The sequence below is a fragment of the Sander lucioperca genome, chromosome 1 (genome assembly GCF_008315115.2).
Source record: "Sander lucioperca isolate FBNREF2018 chromosome 1, SLUC_FBN_1.2, whole genome shotgun sequence".
NCBI classification, from domain to species: Eukaryota; Metazoa; Chordata; class Actinopteri; order Perciformes; family Percidae; genus Sander; species Sander lucioperca.
Window position 1 is genome coordinate 17570253 of NC_050173.1, and position 19462 is coordinate 17589714.

The 19462-nt window shown below is 41.4% G+C and overlaps 1 protein-coding gene across 5 annotated transcripts in view; it reads left to right on the forward strand.

Annotated features, from left to right (window-relative positions):
- The first annotated feature begins 329 nt into the window (after nucleotides 1-329).
- Nucleotides 330-19462, forward strand: part of zgc:101569 (uncharacterized protein LOC449822 homolog) — a 52658-nt gene continuing 33525 nt past the window's right edge. For 3 of the 5 annotated variants that reach the window (XR_004104094.2, XM_036006944.1, XM_031294551.2), the window contains exons 1-7: nucleotides 330-812; nucleotides 2196-2366; nucleotides 6188-6285; nucleotides 6976-7120; nucleotides 15066-15215; nucleotides 16861-16976; nucleotides 17283-17422. Coding sequence is in view for 3 of the 5 variants with exons in the window: in XM_036006944.1 (XP_035862837.1) it covers nucleotides 671-812; nucleotides 2196-2366; nucleotides 6188-6285; nucleotides 6976-7120; nucleotides 15066-15215; nucleotides 16861-16976; nucleotides 17283-17390 (930 nt within the window). In the remaining 2 variants the exon portion in view is untranslated. Of the gene's footprint in view, nucleotides 813-2195; nucleotides 2367-6187; nucleotides 6286-6975; nucleotides 7121-15065; nucleotides 15216-16860; nucleotides 16977-17282; nucleotides 17902-19462 lie in introns of those variants that run through there. The other 2 variants (XR_004104093.2, XM_031294550.2) reach the window with 2 other exon arrangements.

Sequence of the window (19462 nt, forward strand, 5' to 3'; positions counted from 1 at the left end):
TAGCCCCACGTTGAAGCATGCTTTCCCTTTCTCTTGTCTTTTCCTCAGCCCTATTTTGCTCAAAGACATGTTTACAAAAACGGTGAAAGCAGGTGATGTCCTGCTTCGAGATTCACTGACATGCCAGCTTACATGCCATATTTGTACAAACTTATTTTTAACTGCAAAATATTCAAATGTTAGCACATATAGGTAGAGGGTAAGCATAATGCCTTTTAGTATGGCTTATTTTTTGTGCATGATGCCTTAAAATGTGTAAAAAGAACACAAAGAGAAATCTTTTATTAAAATACAAAGAAAATCCAATGTGGAGTTGGCTTTCATCATTTATAGGACCACAGACGTTACATTGCAGAGGAACAGTTGCAAAGTGGCTCAATGTCGCCATCTGCTGAACGTTAGTAGTTTTTACCACCGCAATGCACCAATATGTCCCAGAACCTTGTCCAGTGTTCTTGTTTCAGTGGGGGAGTATAAAAGTGTCACACCTCCATTTCAGAGTTGTGTGAGTTGTGTTGTTGTAGTTAGTTAGCTAGTATACTGCGTGAAGAGTAGAATTTATTACGCTCATTTTTACAGTCATTTAGAATCATTTGTGAAATGCTTTAGCGCTTAATTTGTTTATGAGTTAAACTAGAGCTTCTACGTTTTTCACGAGTGAGTGTTAGCAATGGCGCTGAAGTATTTTAGGACGTTGACACCAATTTTAAGGGCTACCTATCACAGTAAAACATTTGGACAGTCGATAAAGGCGAGTTTGTTGACAGTTCAATTATACAGCACTGCAACTGGAGGTGACGACACAGGAACAGGTATGTGTGGAAACATGCAGTAAGTCATTAATGACTGTGGGGGGCAGCAGACGCTGCCATAATTCCATTAGACATTACACACCTGTACTACGTCACACTCAATTTTAATTCATGCGAGGACTGTAGACTATGGATGTATTATAAGAACAAAGTCTTCAAAGCAAGCTATCATAGAGTCGACCCAGAACACAAATGTCCACAAAACGCGTTTCACAGATAAATTGCATTCATTACGTGACCGTTAGACCTTATTTTACAACATAGGCCTACATGTTGAGGGGTTATAACCCATATCAGAAGCACCGGTGTAATTAATAAGCTCAAATAATAAGCTCAGTTCCATTAAGTGACCAATGGAGCCAGCATGCACATATACCATTTATTTGTACCACTTTCCGGGCATGGTGAAAATAAATGGAATGCAACCATTATTAATGATTTTAGTCCCACCGGTATGTTAAAACGTGCTATAAAAATAGTTGCTTTCCTAATTAGGGCTGCTTCTATTTTCATTTCGTGTTTACGAAATTTCTTTTCTTTCTTTTTTCTTATTAAATTATTTTAGTCAGTTATCAAAATAGTTGGTGACACATTTTGAATCACCTAATCATTTCAGAGCTATTCATTGTTTTTGCTGTTTAAAAATGTGCTCCATCAAATATATAGAACCCCTATCAGAAACAATTATACCACTAAAATATGATTGCGTATCTCAGCATTACTCATTACTCTTACTGCTTGTTACTCGGACTCAAAGCTGAAGTCCTAAAGTGTAACTGTGAAATAAAATGGAAAACAACACTACACACAGGAAACGTGCTTCCACTTCCCTGCACACACTGCACGGTGTGATTTGTTTGAGGTGTAGCAGAGTAGAAAGGGCTGCCTGAGACAAATTGCCTTCTTTTCTTTTTTTCATCCTGCCATGCCTCACTTTACTGGGTTTTGTTTAGCAGTCTCTTCTCCTTAGAATAGCCTGTGTGAGCGAGGTTAATGCGCTCAGTAGCTTTGTTTGCCTTTCCTGGATGGAGTTGCCTCTGGCTGTGGTTGACAGCTGGATTCCCTGGGATGACCCTAAACAATGTCAGGTCAACTGCCTGCTGCAACCTCAAGCCACACTCACTGGCACACTCACACACACTTTATAAACACACACTTAGACAGAGCGGGAGCCAAGGCCCTCACCTCAACCCAGACCATCTCTTTCATTGTTTCACTGTCTGTTACTGTTTCTGTTATCAAGTCTGTCCACAACGATTTACATTCCATCTCCATCCCTTCTTCTGTTGAGGTCAAACTTAATGTCTCTGGGCCGGCCTCTTTCTAAGTGTTGTGGTCCATATTTGTTTCTGTCTGTGCATCTTTATCATTCTCTGTCATTAGTTGCGGGACAGACTGTGGTCACAGAGCGCAGGGGGTCCGTGGTTACCGTGGCGATAAACCGGCTTGAGGTGCGTAATGCGGTGAACCAGGAGACGGCGAGGCGTCTGCTTGAAGAGCTGGAGGCCTTCGACAGTGACCCAGACTTAAACGTGGCTGTCCTGCATGGGAAAGGTAAGAGTTAGAAGGGATGGGTGAAAATTTGCTTTTTAATTCAGTGTCTTGCTCATACTTCATTCAGGCAGATATTTACAGACATACTACAGAGTTTGAGCCTGGTTAAAATCCTGTTGAGGGATTCTGTCCCTAGTTTCAGGCCAACCAGCCGTCCTCGGCGTCAGTCATTTTTCCCTAGGTCCTGTGTTTCCTCTTCCCCTATTTATCTGCTCCTCCTTTTTTTTTACATTTCAGCTTTACAACTGGTCATCGAGTCTTTTGGAATATCATGAAATTCTGAAGCCATTATGCTTATTTGCTTTCTTGCAGAGAAAAAGACATTTTATCATCATTTTAAGATCCTGAAACTACTGCCAGCAGCCGGTTAGCTTAGCCAGTTTAAACAGCTATCCTGGCTCTGTGCAAAGGTAACAAAATGTACCTACCATGTTATATCCCGTCCGTACAATGGGGCTTTTTGGACTATTTCTTGGCCGGGAGTAGTAACTTCCTGGAGTCTCCACTGGTTGCTTGCAGGGTACAAAATTAGCACCATCCAAGTACCAAAAAATGCAAGTGGCTGGTAGATATGCTTCACTCACCAGCCAAAAAACCCCAATTGTAATCACTTGAGTGGCTGGTAAAATTTGAACATTCACTAGCCATTTGGCTGGTGGACCAAAAGGGTCATTTTGCACCCTGGTTGTTTGGCAACATTAGAGTGATGACAATCCTCATATTTTAGCTTCCTATTTACCTTATGGAAATGAGAGAATTATCAATCTTTACATTTAAAGCAACACTATGTAACTTTTAGCGCGAGCTGTAGTTCCAATGAGACGACCTGTACGGGGGACCGTAGCGGGAAAAGTTATATAGTGTTGCTTTAACTCTTGGCCAGAAAGTGAATAAGTGTATTTCCCAAAATGTCGAACTATTCCTAAAGAGAAAGTCAGGGATTTTTTCAAGTCAGAAAAAGTAGAACATTGTAGGTCGTTGTAGTGCTCTGATGCAGTTGTGGAAAGTCATGGGATAGTCATTTAAACTTCTGAGCCCTTCAGCGCTTCCTCTCCTCTGTCACTACGTCCCTTCTCTCCATCACATTCGTCCTCTGCATCTTTTTTCCAACCTTTGCTCCCCGGAGTCCTTAGATCTAGCCGAAATGGGGAGGTGACCAGACCAGTGTACACACAGAAAAAACACACTCACACCTGTGAGGTGGCCTGCACTGTGTCAGCTGCCTAAAGCCAGAATCGTGCCACGGCTCTTAATGCCTCTAAAATGTCACACACACTGAATGAACTTCCCTCAGTGGAAATAATGTCTTCAACCTGGATCAACCTGCCTGCTGTATGAAGTGCACTGTGGCCTCCAGAGACACAAGTATATACTTTGTTTGGTACTTCAGAGGTTGGAGCCTCTCCAGATGACGGCTGCAGAGTGCTAATAGTCTCAGCTGTGAACAGAAAACGGTGTGTGTTTTAGAAGGTAATGTAGCTAATGTTAAATGAGCGGCACAGTAGGTCGTTCCAGCAAAAGTGTCTCTTCTGTGATTCCCACAACGTCTGTAATTTGCTTTTAATCATCCCACCACACATTCCTGTCAGCACGTTGTCCTGTTTTGCTGCTCCACTATAACAAGAAGACTGACCTTCAGTGGTGATTAGCAGTCTGTCTGTGTTATAAGGTGACAAGCAGGGAGGTTCTAGTTTGGCTGTAGTGTTTCTGAAAACATAAGGAATCTATTTTGTTCAAATTAGCGCCAACACGATCACTCTCTCGGCTCTCATTTTTCAGTGTCTACATGGTTTTTTTTTTTTAACTTGTGAAATTAAGAGTAATTGCTTTCTGCAGGTTTTGAATATACTGGCACATATTTTGGAGTTTTTGGGATTCGGATTTCTGTTGGCGTTTTGTGGTCAGGTACAATCTAGATGTCAACCTGTGTCACTTTTAAAGTCTGTAAAGCCTCACTAGTCGCATAAAAACACATTGTACGGTCCCAAAATTAGTTTTCTAACTGTTTGTTAGAAGTTAAATTACAAAAAACAACATCCATGTAGTTTTATTTGTCCAATATTTGAGAAATTTTGTCAAATCTATTTTAGATGAGAGAACAGTTGATGCCAGTTTATCACAAATATGGGGGTTGAGGTCAGGTCTCTGTGCTGACCAGTCTAGTTCTTCCAGTGGTGGAATGTAACTCGGTACATTTAAGGGTGCTGTAGGTAGGATTGGGAAGATCCAGTTGATGTTCAAAAAAATTTGAACATCAACAACTTCTCAGTCCCTCCCCCCTTTCTGCTAAAGCCCAAAACGTTCTCCTAAGCCCCTCCCCCCACAAGGGAGAATGAATGGTGTGCCTGAGAAGTGATTGACACACAGACCCCCCCCCCCCCCCCTCCACCCCGGCCCTGATTGGTGCATCTGAACAGGGAGCGGTGGATTTTTGCAAATCGCACTACAGGCTGTAGGTGGTGCCAGAGGAGCCAGATTTATTTTTTAATTACCTGCTTCATGTAGTTCTACTGGAACATAGGGTCAGTTTCAGCAAATATGACAAAGTTAGTTTTATAAGTCTTACCTACTGCACCTTAAGTACTGTACTTGTGTACAAATTTGAGGTACTTTTCATTTCATGGCATTTCATCTACTTCTACTCCACTACATTCAGAGGGAAATATTGTACTTTTAACTTTACTACATTTATTTGACAGCTTACTTTGCATGTAAGTCTGAGTGTTTCTACACCAAACTGGTAAAAAAAACACTTCTTAACTGGCTTGGTGCACACTTTTTCACACCAGAGATTTTTTGAGTTCAAGTAGGAAAATCACAGGTGTTACATTAACACTGTCCCAGTAAACCGTGACAGTGTGACCGTGAGCCAGAATGCGCAATACCAAGAGCCTGAAATCATAATTTCATTATTTACAACTGTTCTTTGACTACTGATGTCAAAATGTCTTTGGTGAAAAAAGGTTTATTGTCATGTTGAAACAGGAAATGGTCTTCCCTTGAAAATTAAAAAAAGAGAGCGGAACGATATATATATATATATATATATATATTTTTTTTCATAATTTGGATGAAATTATCTTTTTTAAAGCTCAAAACCTCTGAGCCCCCAAGGGGAACATTTATGTTAAAACTGCACTGCTGCTTATTTTTAATGAAGTAAATGGAACATCTTCCTCTCTGTTTGGTCCATAACTAACAAATCTCCTCTTAATAATGCTTTAACATCCTCCATGAATGGACCCGCTCTTTATAGCTTCTGCTCTTTTCTTCCCCACAAGGACAAAGGAGTTTAGGGAGCTCTGTCACATCGTTGCTCCCATAAATGGCATGACGCACTGTTTTTCTATAATTGCCCTGCGCTGATCCACAGCTGTAATCTAAGCTCCCAGTTGATGGGTGTTGCTGGCACATGTCTTCGTTATAATCATTTTCATTACTGTTACATTACGGAGAGAGGAGGATTTTATGAGTCCCTGCCTGATCCTGTGACATAGTGTTTGTAGGCCTCTTGGGTAATGTTGTAATTACCACATGAATCCAGCGGAAGGGGCTGTGGTTGGACTATGTTAGTCTTCCATTAATGAGGATATTGTGTATGTGCATATGTGTGTGTGGGCACATGCATGATTTGTGACTATGTATTGGATTTGAGCTCTTTAGGGAAGAGAGGCATTTGTGTGCCAGCCAGCCCAAAGCAAGCTGCTATCCAAATTGCAGCCCTCGGACTCCAGCTCAACTTGTTTTTTTCATCCTCATCATTTTCCCTTCCTCTCTGACTTTCCAGCTGCCATACTTTGTAATTTTGTGGTCTCCTCTAGGAGGGAATTTCTGTGCTGGTTATGATCTGAAAGAGCTGGCCAATCACACTGCCTCCCTCAAATTGGAGCAAGATGTCACCAAGGGTCCCGGTCCGATGGTGAGTGCTGTTTGGGCTGTGTGTGCGAGAGAGGGTTATATCTATTTTTCCTCGTGATCCTAATGGAGGGCTAAAGGTTTCCACAAAAATATAAAACCATATGTGGTCAGTTGTGATTGTCAATATTGTTAAGGGTTTGGGAAGACAGATAGTGATGAAGATTTGGCTTTATATTGAATCAGGAAAATGCCTTAGTAACTACAGCTGTGTGTGTGTGTGTTGTGCATGTGCAGGAAGTCCTAACTTCTGACACGGCCATCACTTTACAAAGAATAAAGATTGTAGTGTAAACTACACAATCCGCAGCCTCCGTAGAATTGTTTGGATTGCATGTTAACTTTGGGATTGAGTGGACCTCCACTTCCTCTCTTACAGAATACACAGTGCTTCATTTGTTCACCAGAACTTGGATCAGTTGTTACTCTTGTTACAGTTACAAACAAATCTAGAAATGTTTTAGTAGATGAACCATGGAAATCAGAGAGGTAGAAAAGCACGAAATGGATAGTGAAAATATACGTCCATATAGAGATGCTTCACATATACTGTACAGTGGATATATTCGACAGGAAGCAGTGTTGCTGCCATGTTAACAGTGCGAGTTTCGTCTGTGTTGATTTTACTGTGCTTACAGCTTTGCATGTATACAGTGTGTGTGTTTCGATGTATTAATCTGGTTGTTTCCTCCAGGGTCCATCCCGTTTGGAACTGTCTAAGCCGCTGATAGCAGCAGTCAGCGGCTTTGCTGTGGCTGGAGGACTGGAGCTGGCTCTGCTGGCAGATCTGAGAGTGGTGGAGGAGAGCGCCGTCATGGGGGTGTTCTGTCGCAGGTTCGGTACGTCTGACACTCTCACACTGCTGCTGTCTTAACTGCTACTACAGTTACTACTGTACTGCGCTGTACTGTTCTTCTAAACACACAGTCTAATTGCCAACACAGTCTGATCTGTCGGCTGCTGAGCAGCTACACTGGATCTGTTGGGGGGGGGGTTTAGGGCCTTGCTTAAGGGCAACTCAGTGGTGGTAATGAAGAAGATGCGTTCACTTTCTCTACCCAGGTTTATCCTGCTGCTCCAGCGGTTGAACCTGTGCCCCTCCGGTCCCAGGCTTGCTTCAGTGAGACTTGACTATTAATACATTTCATTTTTATACTGCTGCAAGATCTTCTGCTAGTAGTGCAACTACTTTTAGTACAACTACTTCCTCTGTTTTTATTTCAGCTAATATTACTCCTTAAAGTTTCTTTTATGCTATTACTGATAGTATTAATACTACAACTACTACACAGGACAACCATGACAAATAACACCACCACTAGTTCAAAACTATGAGTTACTACAACTACTACTGCAGCCGCTTAATGTACATCTACATGTACATGTAATTTACCCATGCAACTGTCGCTAGTAGTTGTAGTAGCAGTTCTACCTCTTAGCACTTGCTCGGCTGCTACAACTACTTAAAACACTTCTCTCTACTTGTGCTCGTAGTGGTATTACCTTGACTACTCCCACTGCAACTACTATCACTACCTGCTACTAGAATAAGCTACTGCTGATGTCGTAGCTTCCACTTGACTCATCTGTCAGCATTCATGCTGCTGATAGTAGCTCAAGCTAATTTGACTACTTCTTTTTGATGTTCTACTTCTAATACTAGTGATACTAATGTGTATACTGTTTCTCTTTTAACCCTGCTACTGTTAATATTGCTAATACAATCCTATCACTACTGGCGGTAGAAATAGGAATAGTTCTGCTGCTACCACCACCACCTCTCTCTTCCGTTGTGCATTTGCTCATCTAATTATATCTGCCCATGAAAGTATGCTTGTGTTTTTCTTTTGCATCCACGCATACATCATCTGACCCCTAATGCCAGGAAGTTGACACTATTTATATTTTTTTAACTTTGTTACTCTGTCCTCTGTTATCACCCCAGCCTCCTCTTGTTTGTGTGTGAGGACGGAGTCGTAGGGCGATAACACCAGTGACCGTGACCTTTTGGCATCACGGCAAGAGTCTGCTGGGCAGTCTTGATAAGTAGGAGAGGAAGCACCCAGTGCCAGGTTTCCACTGCGGGGCCAAACAGGGCTTACATATTATTTATGTCACCAATTTCCTCCCTAAACAACATTTTCCTTGTTTGGCGTCTCGTAGCTTACTGGCATGGTTTTCCCGCTGACTCAGCTATAGTTTTAAAAGAACAAGTAGTACTTTGGATCTTCTGCTGTAAACACTTTAAGCTAATCCTGATCCCAGCAAGTCGTGGTTGGCTTCACTATGTGAAAGTGGCTCGTGTTGGACCATTGCAGCATCTCTCGTGTCATTGCTTTAGCCATGCTGCTAGAGGGTTTTAAAATACAACCATGGTGTTTATAAATGCAACTGTTGTACTATAATTTACTGGCAGTACTAGATTTAGAGTGTAAACATGCAGTGCTTATCATCTTAGGCCTGTAATTTACAGGAGAGCATCCTGGCAGTGCCCTTGTCTTTCTGTCCGTCCTCCCAGACTGTCTGGTGGCAAGTCTTCAGTGCCAGGCCACACTCCAGTCTAGTCTCTCTGCAGTGTCACTTTTCAGTTTAAAAACGTTTTTATACCATACATGGAAGAAAAACATGTTTTTATTTCTTAAAGTAAGAATTTTCACAGAATTTCACATCCAATTGCACGAGTCCTCTGCTTGTCATTGATTTGTGCAATTAGTCTCTGTTGATTTGTTACCAAAAGTTAAAACATTGTGTTAAAGGTCCCATATTGTAAAAAGTAAAGTTTCAATTTCTTTTTTTTTTTTTTTTACAATTTCTTTATAGACATTCAATTTCTTTTTTAATTATAAAGCAGGTCGAGGTGCTTTACATACACTGTGAAAGTAACAAAATGCACACAGCCCATTTTTAGAAACCGTGCCTTTGAAACGAGCCGTCAGTACGGCTGTACAGGTTTTTTTTTTTTTAACATTAAAGCATTAAAACATGTTCTAGTAGAAATTAGAATGCTTGCCACTATTAATTCTGTAGGTTACCTGCTGAAAAGTTCAAGCAACATCTTGTCTGTCTGTCTGCCAGAAACAAAAAGAGGGGAAGTAAGGAAACTCTAGAATTGAAGATAGAAGTACAGATCAGGGAAGACACAGGAGAAGATGTATAAAACAAAGGTTACGAGGTAACAATGGATTGTCGCTGCATCTCTGGACACAAACTGACAAGCTTCTTTCAACAGATTCAAGAGTCTCAGTCTGAGCTCTTTGTGTGCCATTAGGGATGAAATTAATCTAATGCCTGCACTCAAACCTCTTCCATCAGCTCAAAACTATGTTTGGGAGGCAGAAATGAGCATTACTGCGGTTTCGGCACAAGTTGCACATTTCCTCCCAGTAATCAATTCTCTGCCTCTTGATTGCCACATATCTTCAGGCTTGTTTGTCAACACATTTGAGTCGTTTCCCCTCAGCTTAGTTAAAACCACAGTGGTTTTTCAGATGTGCATTTAGAAGAGTAATTATTACTCTGCTAGCGGTGTTCAGCTTTTTTATACCCATACTGCAGCACAGTTGTATGCTGCACAACCAGAATTTTCACCTTTTCAAGCCTGTAGTTATTGTAGTTTAAATCCTGGTGGGGGTGATTGAACATTAACAAGATTTAATAGGGCTGCATTCCACAATGAGACATTTCTTATAAGACCTTAAGTTTAGAAAAAACAGACTTTACAGTGGAAAAGAGTGCATTTTCCTAACATTAAACAATTGAAAACCGAACTTCCCTCCCCATTTACATCAAACGTAGCGCTGCTCTGTGGGACGCACAGTTTATTTAAAGATCCTCTGTTTCTTACAGATTATTTCCTTTTAATGGTTGAATTCTGTAACCGTTTGGGGGTCGGGCACAGATGGCAGCAGCCGGAGGGATTCCCTGGTGGCTTTGGAGTCAAAAAAACCCTCAGAGGCTCGCTGCACTGCTCTGATGTGGGCCAATGGCAACCATAAGGATCTGACAGCTTTCTGGCACGTGATTGGCTGCCGAACCTGTGGCTTCCTGTCTGGGGCCCCTCTGCCTCGCCGAGGAGGAAATGAGAAGGAGGAGATGGTTGCGTCACAGGAGTCTGGTATAAGTGTCTACTGCTTGTTGGATTTTGAGAGGCCTGAATGAAAAACCACCGTGCTTACCTAATTCCCTAATGTTATTTTGGTTCTTTAACCCAGAGGAACATTACAAAGCAAAAAAGAAAAAAAAGAGAAAAAATTGGCACCGGAAAAGGAAACTTAAAATAGTTCAGTTATACTTCATTCAAGGATTTTTCTTCAAATGGTGAGGCTAAATCCGGCAAGCATGGATGTTGTCCAGGACTGTTAGGATAGTACTCTGATTTCCCTGTTTGAAGTAGTGACCGCCAAATGGAGACCCCTCACACACACACACGCACGCACGCACGCACTCACGCACGCACGCACGCACACACACACACACACACACACACACACACACACATCATGTCAGTGTCTTCTCCCTTTCTCTTCTTCAGTTTTAAGTCCTGTCTAATACCTGGATGGGGGACAGACCAAGAGTGCCAAAAAAGAAGAAGCCACATGTTGAATCGAAGTCAAACCTCCATCCAAAGCTGACATAACATCGGCCAATTCAAACACCCGCTCAGTGAGTTTGAAACTGAGTGACATAGTCCAGTGATAACATCATCTCCCTTAAAAACACTGCAGTCTTTTTTGGAACTTCAGGTTTCTTTTTAGTGAATAGACGGAGCAGTTGTCAACATTTTTGTAAGGGGATAAATTGTTGGCAAGATATGGGCATTGTTTTAGACAGTTACAAATAGCTTCTTATTAATCTAAAGACCATCATGTTTAGAATCATGTAAAACTTTGTACCTAAAATTGAGTGACTTTGGGACAGATTGGGTTCCTGATAGGATCTGATTATGTTTGAATTTCCATGTGATTTAGATTTTTGGTCTTACGAGGTGCTACATATCCTCTGTCATTTTCATGATTTAAGGCCTCGTTTGCAGCCTTGGTGGTCTTGTATAATGGTGCTCTACAAGCTAAAGAATGCAAAGCCCTGGTATTAACTCAGTGGGCTAAATACATGAAATCAACTTAACTGCGTAGCACTCATGTTTGACCCAGCCCAATGCAGCTATTTTCCTTCATTCCTAGTGAGTATTTCAAAGTGCGCTTCCGACTGAAGGTCTGCTCTTTTCCCTCTGTCCATTTAGTATGGAGTTATCCGGAAATCGTTAATCCACATCAAACTTAATCGCATTACCCTCATGGGAGGCCATTGTAGTTGGTTTTACTTTGATGTGGCGAGGATGCCAGCAGCACCAGCAGCAAATGAGAACACCTCAGTGGGTTGTGTTAACACTCTGTTCTCAGGTTATTAGTAGCTGTAAATGTTGGATATGTGATGTCCCGTGGAATGTGATCTCCTCCTACCGGACTTGGTACCAATATCGCGTAGGCCTCCCAAGTCCACAAGGAGTTCACAGAGGGCAGCTACAGAGCAGCAGTCTTTCAGCTAGCAGGGATTCACGGTCTTCATCTTTCAATTCAGCAGGGTGAATAGTGGGGCTTGGTCCCAGGTCTGCTTTTCGGTCTTAAATGACTGCTGCCTGGTTTGATTTTACTAAAACTGAATAGATGCTTTTAATTTAAAGACAAAGATGGGATAATAATGTACCAAAATATGTACAGACGCAAACAGATCTGAGCTGCAGCATTTGTTGTTGCACTTATAAAACACATTAACCTCATTTTAAATGTCATTTTTTTAAATGTTTTTTATGTTTCATGTTTAGCAAATGAATGCTTATTGAAGATAATAAAAACTGTGCTGCTATCACAGGCCAACACGTTATGTCCAACTCTGTAGCACGTAGATAAATTACAAGGTCCTACACGTCAGTCAGATAAGCTGTGATGGCCCTATGATGCAGGAAGAAAACCACCTCTTCTATCTAGTTATTAAACAATAGGCTTTACTGACTCATGTTTAACCTTGTTAATAACAAGCTGCAGTCTTGACAATGGGCTTATCTGCTTTGAACAAGAAGGCAGAGGGCTCCTTTCCAAATGTTTAGCTCATTACTGCAGAACAACGATGACAAATCAACGTTTTTGTTTCGCGGACGCTAACTGATTATCTGGTATTGGGATCACTGCCAAACATTTTCCTCTATGAAACTTGGAATAGGGGATCAGAAGCCACCGCCTCAGCCATCTTCTTTCAAGCCAAACATGCCTTTTGAGTTAAAACTACTTCAATGAGTTGCTTCCAACCCCTCAGCTCCCATTCATGTGGGACAAAGCGCAGGTCTTGTGTAAATTCCCGAAAACAGGACACATCAGAGACGGAACTATCAGACGGAGGGAGGAGGGTGAGGGTTGGAGGTGCTGGAGACGAGTGCTGTGGATAAGAAGGGAGATCCTTCCGTTTGCTGATAGCGATGGTGCCAACAGCAGCACCAAAGACAGACAGACGGGAGGTCAACCTGGCTCTTTATCTATCCTTAATAGAGTCAGGCTCTGTCTTCCTCTCACTGTTTCCTAGCCAGCCTCCTGTGTTTGTCTGTCTCTCTCTCTCTCTCTCTCTCTCTCTCTCTCTCTCTCTCTCTCTCTCTCTCTCTCTCTCTCTCTCTCTCTCTCTCTCTCTCTCTCACTCATATTCCTTTCTCTCTCTCATATTCCTTTCTCTCTCTCATATTCCTTTCTCTTCCTCTTTCTGGCTTTTGTTGTAATCAAAAGCGATAGTATTGGACCCAACATCGAGGTTGCATTATGCACTAATCAACCATCTGTTGGTGAGGATTACAGGAATGATTCTGCAGCTACCAGTGGGAACATGGAAATACTATAGAGTAGCTAAACAAATTAAAACTAAAAAATTGAATTTGTGATTTGATTGAGAAGTCTAAACATTTAGCTAAAAGTAAATGCTGAAAAGGCTAAAAGTGATGGATATGTTGAAATGGTTATCTAAGTACGGCAAAAATGGTTTAATTATCTAAAAGTAATGGATTAATGAGTTGTGTTCATCTGATAGGGTTATGGGACAAAGGTTGGCAACCACAGGACTGTGTGTGTGTGTGTGTGTGTGTGTGTGTGTGTGTGTGTGTGTGTGTGTGTGTGTGTGTGTGTGTGTGTGTGTGTGTGTGTGTGTGTGTGTGTGTGTTACACACATACTTGTATAGGAATGCCCTTGTGCATGTAATTGTGTGTAGTTCCATGAGGTGCACAAAGCTCCACGAAGCAGAATACCCCTGGCTGAAAGACTTAGTTGTCTCAGTCAATATTGAAAAGACCTTGAACCTCACACACACCTGTGCTGCAAGAGTCTTTGCAAAAGGAATTCAGCTGTCATTTATGTTGCTTTTCATCGGCTCAGGGTGCTCAGCCGTACACTCTGTAATTTACATTTCTGTAGGATACACTCCTGTAATGGGGGATGACTGAAAAATTGAGTGAAATCTAGAATTTGCAGACAGTGTAACACCCCCCACCCCCACCTAATCACAGTCTTCAGTCTGTCAGAGCGCCATATGTGCCGACTGTCTGGACCCAAACCAGGCCCCTGGATTGGTCGCTCGTGTATTACCACTGGTATTTCATGTATTCCAATTTAATTTATCTGAATCACAGTAATTCCACGACTCCCTAAAGAATGAGAGGTGGGAGGGGGGACCCGGACCCTGAAAGCTCGCATGATGATTTGGGGTTATGAAAACATGTCCGACACATGTGCTCTCAATAAGGGGCGGTCAAATAGAATCAGCGACTTGGAGGAATTAGGGAGTCGGGATTGTGGCGTGGAACTTTGAAAGCTGTAAAGTAGAAAGTGTGCCAGTTCCAGCTGGTGCTCTTTAGAAATTAGGACATATGCCAGAAGCTTACTGTACCTTGCAGTGTACTTTCTCTGCTCTTGTTTCTCTCTCCCTCCCTTCCCTCCTATCCCTCTTTCTCTCTGGTACACCCAGTAATAATGCAAATGTGTCCAGTGAGACTGAGGGTAAGGAGGAGTTTGAGTTTTCATGTACTGACTGAAAGAAAGCAGAGTTACAGTTAAGGAGTAAAATGGTTTCAAAAACTTTGTTCCCATGACAGCTGTAACCTAGATTAATGCCAGCAGTATATTGTGTATTTCTAAGTGTTTCTTTGGCTGTTTTCACACAGTTTAACTGAACCTAATACACTGGCACACTGGTCTAGATTTCCTTTTACAGTTAAATAATCCAAATGTGTGTCTAAAGGTAATTTTAGAAAACTCCCACCCCCACATTGTGGATATGTTTTTCATTTGACATGGAATTTCCAAATGTGATAGAGCAACAGTCCAGCATAGGGCTGCAACTAATAATTATTTTCATTATCAATCATTTTTGATTTATGGGTTAGACAGGGGTTATGTCGCAAAATCAAAAAATCCATCAAAGTCCATAAAATTTTCTTAGTACCCAAGGTGACATCTTTTTAATTGTTTTTGTCTAAAGCCTAAATATATTCAATTTACAATAATGTAAAACAGAAAATTTTAGCAAAAGCTCACAATATTTTGCTTTTTGTTTTTTTGGGATTAAAGACTAATACTGACTAACTAATCAAATACTAGATGAGTATAAATGCCCTGGTCTGAGATAGTAGCATGGGATATTTTGGATACTCTTTACTATCTGAGTCTCTTTGTGCCATATATAGTCATATATGACTGTGATACAACACGCACCAAAGACATATATTTTACACTGAACATCTCATCTTCTTCCAGGAGTTCCTCTGATTGACGGTGGCACAGTGCGGCTCCCGCGTCTCATTGGTCTGTCACGAGCCCTCGACCTGATTCTGACTGGACGGCCAATCGGAGCGCAGGAGGCTCTTGCCTATGGACTGGCAAACAGAGTTGTTCCTGATGGCCAAGGTATTGGGAGTTAGTCTAGATTCTGTGTTTATCAGTGCTGTGTCATGGATAGTGCTGGGGATCACACCTCGATACATTACGAATACCCAACAAAATGTGTCCATCGCGTAAAATAAAAAAAAAAAAGTATCAAGTATTGAAAGTTGTCATTGAATGCTTGGTCAGATTCTTGGGCTTTTTTACTTCATCTTTGAATCTTTCCTGATCTAAATGTATTGATGATTACATAATTTAAAAATGACGTGGTCATTAGTCTAAAGCTTTAGCATTACAGTGCTTTTGTGGATTCGTCCTGTAGTAATGAAATATAGCCAGATTATTTTTTACTCACAATACAGAACAGAAGTGAGAGGTAAAGACAAAAGTGGTAGAGACATGAAGACCAGTTAGGGGGGAGGTTCGAAGTCCTCCATCTGTGTGGGAGAAGTAGAAATTGTTGTTCACTGTGAAGACCAGTCATGTAGACACCACAGAGAAACATGCTTGTAATCTGTTTTCATTCAGAAAACATAGTTTTTAAGAAATTGTCTTGTAGGTAAGATCCTAGGTCATGTAAATGTGTTCCTGTGATTCGGTTTTCTTTATTTGGTTCCAACACCGCGCTGAAGCCATAACTCACTATCAGCACTACCTTCTGCTCACTCATTCCAGCAGCAGTCTGAGAATTAAGTTATGCATGCATTTCAATACGGCATTTCCTGTATTACATTAATGCATGAACGTTTCTGTATCCTTAAAATCCCCAAAAAGCCTTTCCATGTGCGAATCCCTCCCTCTCTCTCTCTCTCTCTCTCTCTCTCTCACTCACTCACTCACTCACTCACTCACTCACTCACTCACTCACTCACTCACTCACTCACACACTCTCTCTCTCTCTCTCTCTCTCTCACACACACACACACACACACACACACACACACACAGTGCGTTTCACTATCTTTGTGGGGACCTGTCATTGACATAATGCATTCCCTAGCCCCTTACCCTAACCTTAACCATCACAACTAAATGCCTAACCCTAACCCTAACCATAACCTAATTCTAACCCTAATCCTATAACCAAGTCTTAACCCTCAAACAGCCCTTTAAAGTTGTGGGGTCCAGCATTTTGGCCCCACAAAGCTGTCCAGACCCCACAAGTATACTGTATTCCCGTTTTTTGGACCCCACGAATATAGTTAAACAAGAACACACACACACACACACACACACACACACACACACCCTCTCTTCTTAGAGGTTAGAAGATTTGCTTAATTCTTTTAGGAAGTTCCTCTTCCCACAGTCAAGCCCCTGCCTAATTGGCCTCTCTGAGAGATGATCACTTAGCGCGGGTTTAACATCAGAGGGAAGGGAAGAAATAGCAGCTCACCAACACACACACACACACACACACACAGAGGGCATCAAAGTGTGCCATAATGAGGCATAGATTTTTCCATAGAACTGATCTGGATGTCGTTGAGTGCTTTAATGTGGGCGAGGAGGCGGAGTGGCATTGGTAGAGCTCAGAAAGGGTTATCAACACATTAACCTGTATGCATTTCTGATGTTATAAATGGCTGCATTTCCTAGTGTATGCATACTGTTCTGTATATGCTCATGTGTATCACTGTGTTGAACTGACTTCATGTTACAACCACAGCTTTACAGGCAGCCTTGCAGTTAGCAGAGCAGATCAGCTCCTTCCCTCAGCAGTGTCTGCGGGCCGACCGCTTCTCAGCCATGTACAGCTGCTACGATGCTCCCTCCTTCACACAGGTACACATAATGTAGGAATGTTCCACTATCATGCCTTATGTATGATACCAACATGTCGGCTTCAGACGGGTGTGTCAGATCAAAAAACTCAATGTGAAAGAACCAAAAACAATTGTGCACAATGTTCATTCACATTTTCAAAGTTAATATTTCGTGTTTTTTTTCCTCATATTTTAAATACTGACCATCAAACAAGTTCAGGACATTTGCCCTTTCAAGTTGCCACCAGGTTGAGTTCATTAAGTTAAAATCTTCTGATATGCAAAGGTAGTTTTTAATTGGTTTAATCTGTCTTCCTCTGTTCAGGCCATGCAGTATGAGATCAACCACGGAATTCCTGTCATCCAATCAGAAGCTGTCACCGGGGCAACCAGTTTCACTACTGGAGCAGGAAAAGGAGGAAAATTCTTCTAGGATTTAGTTTGCAGAGGCCTTGTGCATTTCAGGTGATCTAACACATCTTGATGCATCCATGTTGCAGGTCCAGTGCTTTCAGTTTAAGACAATGTTTGATCTGGTCGATTTGATATTAATAAGATAATCCTTACCTAGCCAACCATATTAGCTTGTTATCTAATAGATATATCGATATATTGACTAGAGAACTAAGGAAGAATGTTGTATTTTTTAGGTTTATTATTAATTAGGTTTTGTGTGAGATGCAATTGTAAGCATAGTTTTTTGGAGAAATGACATCTAAAATACAGAAAGATAAGACACAAAGGTAATGTGAGTCTAATGTATATTTTAAAGCCATAATTTGCAATTGTTGTACAGTACAACAGTCAGTCCGCAAGCTCCACATTTCATGTAGCAGCGTGTTTTTAAATGAGGGCCGTTTAAACCCTGATGGCTGGGAGAAAATGAGTTCCACGTCAAGAATAGACTGGAGCTTTACCTTTCATTTTCTTAATGGAAAACACTTGGCTAACTCTGTTTTCACAAAAAAAAACTAGTTTTAACCCAAGCTGATGAAACCCAAATGCAATTTTTCTTTCATTTGAGTATCAGCCTACTGCCCTGGTTTTTTTCTTTCTGTGTGAATTATAAATATACACGTTTAAAAAAAAAGTGGTCTTGCACCTTTTTATTGAAAATGTTTTTTCAAAGAAAATCATCAAGGAGAATCAGAGATATCTTTATGTGCTGGGCTATAGGAAGGCTGTGACCACAAAACTAATCCAACACAAAGACTAAAAGTACCAAACCTGCAGCAGCTCGTCATTGTTCCTTTGAAAAAAACACTTGATTACTGGGATAAGACGTACGTTCACGTTTGGTGCATGTGCGTGTGACCGAGGAACCATAGCAATATATACTGTAATTATTGCAGAAGATTCAGCACTTCTTGTCAGATCTGTGCCAGGTGTAAGCATTCCTAAGGTTTTGGAGCACGCTTCCCCTTAATTTTGCAAGTTAGCGAAACGTGTGTGTGTGTGTGTGTGTGTGTGTGTGTGTGTGTCGTACTTGAGCACACAACACAAGATTCTCTCTGTGCAAGTTTATGTGAACTCTTCCGCTGTGACCTTTACATGCTCTTTAATAAAAATGTCTCATAAGGTGTGTGTGTGTGTGTGTGTGTGTGTGTGTGTTTGTGTGTGTGTGTGTGTGTGTGTGTGTGTGTGTGTGTAAGAGATAGATACAGGCAGACAAAGACCTCATTAGGTCTAGGAGGTGTCCTGTCTAGACAGTGTGATGACAGGACACAGAACCTCTGTTTAATGTTTCCTCCTCCCTCTACTTCCAATGCACCCAGCATACACACACATCACCTGCTCTGCCTCCAGGGATGCACACACACAGTTTCTTAATGTCAAGCAAAATGTTAAGGACATATAGAAGTAGTTAAGTGCTTTTTTCAATCATTATCAGCCTGCAGTGTGCAGCTTGTTTATCACAGGAATGTTGTGATAGCACTGTAGAGCACTGAGGAAGAAGAAGAAACTGGATGATGATGCTTGTGTTTGTTAAATATGAGCCATGCCCACAGTTAATAGCCCATGAAGTGTTTAAAACATGGATTTCATGGTGTTTGTTACCGTGAGCTGACTTGTATGAGGCGGTAAAAAATCCCCTATTTTCTTTCATAGTTTTATCCGCAAAATGACTATTTCCCTGTCTCTCTGTGATTAGTGCCAGAGCCAAAAAAGCATCTTGAGGAAACTCACCATTCTCTGTAATTTTTTTTGCTAAAACTCTGCTTAACCACTGAATCTGTGTTATAAATCAGGACTAGGATCTCATTTTAGAAAATGGGAATTTTGAGTCCAAGAAAAACTAAAAAAACTGATAAATGACATCCTTGAGAGCACTAGTTCTCGGTCAGGCCAGTAGGGCGTCTTCATCCCTGGTTCTGTTATTTTAGAGTTTAATCTTTCGGTTGCCTCTCTAAAACACACACACACACACACACACACACACACACACACACACACACACACGAACACAAACACACACACACACACACACACACACACACACACACA